At 33.1% G+C, this 7,696-nt stretch overlaps 1 protein-coding gene across 2 annotated transcripts; it reads left to right on the forward strand.

Annotated features, from left to right (window-relative positions):
• Nucleotides 1–497: 497 nt before the first annotated feature.
• Nucleotides 498–6,154, forward strand: LOC111293824 (triacylglycerol lipase SDP1-like). Of its 2 annotated transcripts, XM_022886798.2 has the most exons (4): nt 498–607; nt 1,555–2,683; nt 4,508–4,651; nt 4,898–6,154. In XM_022886798.2, exons 2-4 carry the CDS (start codon nt 1,574–1,576, stop codon nt 5,906–5,908), a joined length of 2,265 nt encoding a protein of 754 aa, XP_022742533.2. In that variant the 5' UTR covers nt 498–607; nt 1,555–1,573; the 3' UTR covers nt 5,909–6,154. The 2 variants fall into 2 exon arrangements, with proteins under 2 accessions (XP_022742533.2, XP_022742531.2); XM_022886796.2 differs by lacking the exon at nt 498–607 and having other exon boundaries at nt 1,061–2,683.
• The last annotated feature ends 1,542 nt before the right edge of the window (nt 6,155–7,696 follow it).

Below are 7,696 nucleotides of genomic sequence, written 5' to 3' on the forward strand. Positions count from 1 at the left end.
GGTTACATCTCTAAAATTTTAATAATTACAAAATAGAAAAGACATATTTTATTCGTTGCCGATATTGTAGGACCATGGCTTCAATGTTGAGCTTTGAGATCAACGTTGTAGTTGTAATAAATACAATAAGCTATTTAATGCTATGGTTGCTTCAACAACAATAATAAAATTTTTTGTCAAAAAATTAATTATTTGTCATTTTTATTTTCCACTAAATACAAAATTCTAAACTATTTTTTAATTTTCCTTTCTATGATTCAAGGGAAAATCAGTACAAAACAAAAAAGAAAACATTAAAAAAATTCTAGTAAAAAAATAGTGGTTCTTCCTTGCAAGAAAAAGCAAGAAAACCAGCGTGTTTTATGCAAATCAGTTCACGAAATACATAGCTAAGTTCCCTAGACTCTAAAAGCATCGGAATTTCCTTTCAAGTGCCTATATAGTATCGTCTTTTATAGTCTATAAATAGTAATTAAAAAGGCGGCCGACAATCAGAATCTGATCTTATTTCCAAAAAAGTCTTCTTTATTTCCCTTATCTCTAGCGTACTATTATTACATATTCATACAATCTTCACCGGCTTTATCCAAGATCTTCGTTCATATCGGTATCATTGTCTCTTCAGAGATCCCATCCTTTCCCCGTAATTTCGCTTTGCTGTTTTATTTAGCAACTGCTTCATTATATTACTTCTCGGGAATATATCTGCTTCTTTTGGGTTTTCTTTGGTTACTGAGTGAAAACTTTAGATTGCCAAAGGAAAACCCTTTGTTTCTAACTGGTTTGTTATGGTTGTGAATGTGAGATTAAAGTCGTCTTAGAGGCTTTTTGGGTTTTTGGGTTTTGTTTAGATTCCTGTGGGAAAAGGTAAACCGAGCTGATTCTTTGATTCTTCTGTTGGTGATGAGATTTAGAAATCTGGGTGTTCTTTGATTTGTTTTCTTAGATATTAAGAGAAATGGGTTCTTGTTCCTAATTAGAGTTGTGGGGGTTTTCTTTGACTTGTTTTATATTTGATCTTAAGTGATACCGAATTCAAGTTTGTGAACAAATCCATTAAGCTCACTTTCTCTTTTTTTTTGTTCTTTGGTGCAAAACAAAGCCAATACTGTCTATATTCCTCTTTCTTGTCTTATTTCTTCATTCCATTCTCGAAAATTTGTTGTCCGCTGACCACCTAAATCAACATTCTCTGTTTCCTTATTTGTTGTTCGCTCTGTTGCCTAAATTATCCCAACATAAAACTTCTCATCGTAAACTAGCAATGGATATAAGTAACGAGGCCAATGTTGATTCATTTTCAATTGGTCCTTCAACAATCATTGGACGAACAATTGCTTTTAGGATCCTGTTCTGTAAGTCAATAAAACGTTTCAGGCATCAAATCTTTCACGTATTGTTGCATTTCATCTATAGATGTAAGGACTTCTTTGCACCCTTGATATCATGGTTGCATCCCCGAAATCCACAAGGGATATTGGCATTGGTGACAGTTATTGCTCTTTTGTTGAAACGTTACACAAATGTAAAATTGAGGGCTGAAATGGTTTACAGAAGGAAATTTTGGAGAAATATGATGAGTGCTGCATTGACATATGAAGAGTGGGCTCATGCTGCTAAGATGCTTGATAAAGAGACCCCAAAGATGAGTGAATCGGATTTTTATGATGAGGAACTTGTGAGAAACAAGCTTCAGGAACTCCGACACCGTCGCCAAGACGGATCTCTTAGAGATATAATCTTTTGCATGAGAGCTGATCTTATCAGAAATCTTGGTAATATGTGTAATCCTGAGCTTCATAAAGGTAGGCTTCACGTGCCTAAACTCATCCAGGAATACATTGATGAGGTCTCGACTCAGTTGAGAATGGTTTGTGACTTGGATTCGGAGGAGCTCTCATTGGACGAGAAGCTTGCTTTTATGCATGAAACAAGGCATGCATTTGGTAGAACTGCTTTGCTTTTAAGTGGGGGTGCTTCCCTTGGAGCATTTCATATTGGTGTAGTTAAAACACTAGTAGAACATAGGCTTTTACCCAGGATAATTGCTGGTTCTAGCGTTGGATCCATTATGTGTGCTATTGTTGCCACTAGATCATGGCCTGAGCTGCAAAGTTTCTTTGAGGACACTTGGCGCTCAATGAAGTTTTACGATCAGCTGGGTGGAATTTTTACAATTGTTGGGAGGGTCATGAGACAAGGGGCTGTTCATGATATCAGGTACTTGCAATGGATGCTAAGACACCTCACAAGCAATCTTACATTTCAAGAAGCTTATGATATGACTGGTAGAATTCTTGGGATAACAGTTTGCTCTCCAAGGAAGCATGAGCCACCTAGGTGCCTTAATTACTTGACTTCACCTCATGTTGTCATATGGAGTGCAGTAAGTGCTTCTTGTGCCTTTCCTGGCCTTTTTGAAGCCCAGGAGCTAATGGCAAAAGATAGGAGTGGAGAAATTGTACCTTACCATCCACCCTTTAATTTGGATCCTGCGGAAGGTTCTGGTACATCTGCACGTGGATGGATTGATGGCGGCTTAGAGGTTGATTTACCCATGATGCAACTGAAGGAGCTGTTCAATGTCAATCATTTCATTGTGAGTCAGGCGAACCCTCACATTGTACCATGGTTGAGGTTGAAGGAGTTTCTGAGATCCTTTGGTGGTAACTTTGCTGCGAAGGTATGTTAATATTGGCTAACACTTAAGAAAGAAGGAATCCTTTTATTTTGGTTTATGTTTGTTCTTTTTTTTTTTTGTGCTATTTATTTATTCTCTACCTGTTTTTTTTTTTTTTTAAATAATTTTATCAGCCATAGTTGACTGCATTACATGTCAGTGTTGAGTCATGAATGAAAATCTCTAGACCCTTAACCGCAGCTGACCTTCTAGCTTCTCTCTTATGCATAGACCTGCGTAGTGAGTGTGTTTTTGGGTCATTTGTAGAGGGATATCCCTTGTTTTGCATGCAGTAGCAGGGCAAGTATCATCTTGAATTTGAGTTGTAGTTAATGAACTCTAACTTGTTAAGAATTTGAGTAAAATGCATCCATAACCTGACGTGAAGAATTCTTGTGCGCTTTTGTATGTGTTTTATTGAATAATATGGTTTACAAGGTAGCATAGTTTTCATATAAAACTGTTTTTTGTAAACAAGTTTTGGTGTTTGGTTGTGACAACTATTTGACTTCTCCTTGGTCACCAAGGATAGATCTTTTTTCTTTTGGAAGACTTTATGAAGTAATGGGTAGTGTAGGAAATCAAATCTAGAGTAGAATAATGAAATATATGATTTATCATTTTCAGCCTCAATCATCTTTATAAGATTTTAGTTTAGACTCCATTTGGCTATGCTTTCTAGTCACTCTTTTTGTAAAAGGGAAAATGTAAAAAGCAAATGGTAAATGTATTACCCATATGGAGCCTTAATGAAACTAAAATACTTAAAATTAATTGTGGAATTAGAAGTGTTTTATTGGGAAATGAGAAACTATAAACTTCTTCAAGGTAAAGGTGTTCACTATCAAGAGCTATAAAAAATCCTCAGCTTGGGTAAGGCCTAGTTTGGAGCTGTTGTTACAGTCGAAAAACATTAAAAAGTTGAAACAAACTTGTTATTGCAATTTGAGTGTTTGGCATTGTTATGAGATGAATCGTCCAAAGGGGACAAGGTGCTGAATGACCTCGTTTTTATTTAAAATTATATTATCAATGTTGTCTCTGTATAATGTTTCCTTTTAAATTTATTCTTAGTTTTCAAGAAAACAATTATATAAAGAAGTAAATGAATAACTGGTTTTGCAATTAAAATATAATTTACTTTTTATATATCACTATTATCTGTTTAGACAAAAAAAAAAAAAGTAATCCACAATTTACCACAATTTAAAAATGCTTTAAAGAATTTGAACTGCTGTTGTCCATGGGTTAGTGAATGGTGTTTTTAGTTGGGATTTTAAACTTGTTTAGCCTTGTATTTAAGGTCCAAACAGGCATTTTGGTTCCTAAATACAATGGCCAAACAGGCCAATGCAAATGGATTATCACACATTTACACACATGCAAAGTAACACAGCCACAGACATGCACCCAGATATGGATCTGATGATTTACAGAGTAACTAATCTTATAATTTACAGAGTGATGTCAGTCAAGTTGTTTAAACAAATGCTGTTTTAATATGGTGCAGTGGTGGTGTGGAGTAATTCTTAGGAATTCATTTTATTTGTAATGCATTTTTGTGAGAACAAAATGCTCCGAATGTACAGTATTACATAGCTTTTCCTAGGTAGCTTTTCCTAGGTTTTCTGTCATGGTGTAATAAATAGAGCTGAAACAAAGGAGCTTTTAAATAGAATGCTTCTGGGTTATTTCTAGACAAAGGATTTAAAATGTTATATGTATTACAGTCTTGTTAGTTGTTGTTATGCTATCCTTTTCTGTTTTCTTGTCTTATTATTGGCGCAGTGAAATGAAATAAACTAATTTTGTTGTTTTAAATTGTAGCTTGCTGACCTAATTGAGATGGAGGTAAAACATAGATTTAGTCAGATACTGGAACTGGGCTTTCCTCTGGGGGGAGTTTCCAAGGTTATGACTCAAGATTGGGAGGGTGATGTTACTGTTTTTATGCCAGCCACACTTACTCAGGTATGTGCAAAATCCTTTTGAGGCTTACCTTTGGTGACATTCAAATTAAAAATTGTCTGAAGATGCACTGAGATTTAGTGGCATTTAAACCTAGATTGGTAATTATTTTGATAAATGAGTAGATTAGCTTCAGGTTTTATATTAACTGAGTCTGAGTCTATCTATGCTGTTTTTCGTATGCATATTATTCAATAATCTTTTCTATGGTGATTGACTGGCTGTTTTTCATGGTTTTAACTATAACAGTACTTGAAAATTCTTGAAAACCCATCTCTTTTGGGGCTTCAAAAGGCATCCAACCAAGGGAGAAGATGCACTTGGGAGAAGCTTTCAGCTATCAAAGCAAACTGTGGCATTGAGCTTGCCCTTGATGAGTGTGTTGTAAATCTTAATCACTTGCGAAGACTTAAACGGAGTGCTGACAGAGCCGCTGCTGCTTCTGCTTCTGCTTCATCTCATGGCCTAGCCAGCACAGCTAGATTCAATGCTTCACGAAGAATTCCTTCTTGGAATTGCTTTGCACGAGAAAACTCAACAGGCTCCCTGGAAGATCTTACAGATGTTACTTCATCTTTGCATCAAGGATTAGGTGGGTCCACAGGAATACCAGCTTCTGCTAGGAATTTGCGAGCCCATCACAGTACACATGATGGAAGTGATAGTGAGTCTGAAAGTATAGACTTACATTCTTGGACAAGATCTGGTGGGCCATTGATGAGGACTACTTCTGCAGATTTGTTCATCGATTTTGTCCAAAATCTAGATGTTGATGCTGAAGTGAACAAAGATCTGATGGCTGGTCCTAATTCTTCTGGATTTCAGATGGGAGATGGGGATCCTTTTAGTCACAGCTCTAGGATGACAACAGCAGATAGAGGTTCAGACTCTGAGTTTGATCAGAGGGATTTGGAGAACAGAACACCTGTTAATTGTTCTAGCATTATGGTTGCTGAAGGTGATCTCCTGCACATTGAAAGGATGCCTAATGGGCTTGTGCTCGACGTTGTGAAGAAAGTAGACTTGGCACTGTCACACAGAAGCCATGGTTCAGGAAATTACAGCCCTGACATAGCTGAATGTATGCAGCTTGATTGTCCAGAGAAGGAAATGGATGCTAGCTCGGCATCTGAATATGGCGATGATGATGATGCCAGTGCAGTAAACTGCCTGAATGAAACGGTTCCTATAGTTAATGCCCCTGACGACTCTCCTGTCCATGATGATGATAATCAGGGTGCTGTAGATGGTCAATTTTAAGATTAATATTGATTCTGTGATTGATCTCTACTTACCAAGTTTGCAGAGTTCTTTTTGAGGTAACAAGTTGGCCGAGTTGATTAAGCTAATGTGGGCAGGGTATGGAATCCCGAATTCTGATTGGTTTCTGATTCAATCAGTTGAACTGTCTGGTGTTGTTGTATCTGGAAAATGGCTTAGCCAGTTCTTTTCTAATGCTTATACAATTACTATATAAATAAATTCATAATAATTTATATTGACTAATTTCAATAATTTTATAACAAATATTAACATCATTTTTCATAAAAAATATATTTACTTCACTTTTACTCAAGATTGCTACTAATTCATATTCATTAATTTTTTTGTGCATAGATATTATATGCATGTTATTTTTATCCACCATTGTAAAATTTTTAAACTTCATAAGCAATATTGAAATATTACCATATGTTTCATTTTTTATTATATAAATTTACTAAAATTTTAAATATATTTTAATGAGTTATATGATAATTTTCTAATCTCATTGGTAGAATTCTAAACTTTCTGGATAATGAATTAGATAATTCTTTGTAAAACCAGCTAAAGAGTGTGAATGATATTGTCGTTAGTTGGTAAATCAATAATGTTATTGGGCCATATCAAATAATAGTAGGGTATTTGAGCTATCCTTCAGCCCATATAGTTTGGAATTAAAAAGTTGGCAACATATTTATTACAAGTTTTATTATACTATCATAATTTAAAATCATAGGAGATTTATAAAAATTTTATATGAAAGTTACATTTATAAATAAAAAACTAATACATAATTTTTTTTTGTTAAAATTAAATAATTATACATTTAAAAAAATTAAATAATTATAAATTTATAATAAAATAATTGTAAGGGAATGTTTTCCAAAAAATTCCTTTCGAATTTCACCCCAATAAAAGGGTTGTCCGAAAACGACCCTTTCAAAAAACTTTTGGTACCGGGTATGAAAGGTTGAAAAGTCTCACGCTTAATCAGTTATTTAAAAAATAATAATTTTTTTGAAGAAAAAATAATTAAATTTTCTACGCACAAGTGCTTAATGTCATACACGTAGTTTGAAAATAATAACAATTTTCTATTCAACTATCATAAATAAGTTGGACTAGCCAGAGTCCAAAGAAAGAAAAAAAACAGAGAAAACCCGTGAGACCCGGTGGCCATTCTATTGGAAGCGTGAATTGCAATATGGATTAGCTTTTGCGTAAGTTCAGGTTTCGATTTCGATTGTACTACGTTCCATAATTTAAATTACGAAGAGTGATATAATACGAATATAATATAAATAAAAAATAAAAAATAATATAATTTAAAATTTTAAAAGAATTATAAAATTTAATAAAATAAAAAATTATATTTTATGTTTTTATATTAATATAAATTATAATATATAATTTTTATTTAAAATATAATATGAATATAATATTTTATATGATATAATTATATGAATTAGTAAATCTAGATTGTGCTCATTTTTCACTTTTCGTCACCATTTTTAAGCTAGCAGACTGAATTAATAAAGTTAAACAAACTCTTAAATTTTATAAAAATTTTATATTTTTATTACATTAAATAAAATTTTAATTTAGATCCAACAAGTTTTTAATTTTTAATTTGTTTTCAAATAAGTATTTATTTTTTTAATATGTATCTAAATAAATTATTAATATAAGTTAATATTTTATTTAAAATAAAAATTTATTTGAATACAAATAAAAATTAAAAATTTATTTAAGTACTATAAAAATTAAAAGACTTACTTAAGAAAA

Source organism: Durio zibethinus, chromosome 14 (assembly GCF_047325235.1).
Source record: "Durio zibethinus cultivar Kanyao isolate XHJ-2024 chromosome 14, ASM4732523v1, whole genome shotgun sequence".
NCBI classification, from domain to species: domain Eukaryota; kingdom Viridiplantae; phylum Streptophyta; class Magnoliopsida; order Malvales; family Malvaceae; genus Durio; species Durio zibethinus.

Coding starts and splice junctions, on each gene's coding strand:
- LOC111293824 (XM_022886796.2), top strand. CDS start 1,265: ATGGATATAAGTAACGAGGCCAATGTTGATTCATTTTCAATTGGTCCT. Junction 2,684..4,507: donor GTGGTAACTTTGCTGCGAAG/GTATGTTAATAT, acceptor TTTAAATTGTAG/CTTGCTGACCTAATTGAGAT. Junction 4,652..4,897: donor TGCCAGCCACACTTACTCAG/GTATGTGCAAAA, acceptor TAACTATAACAG/TACTTGAAAATTCTTGAAAA.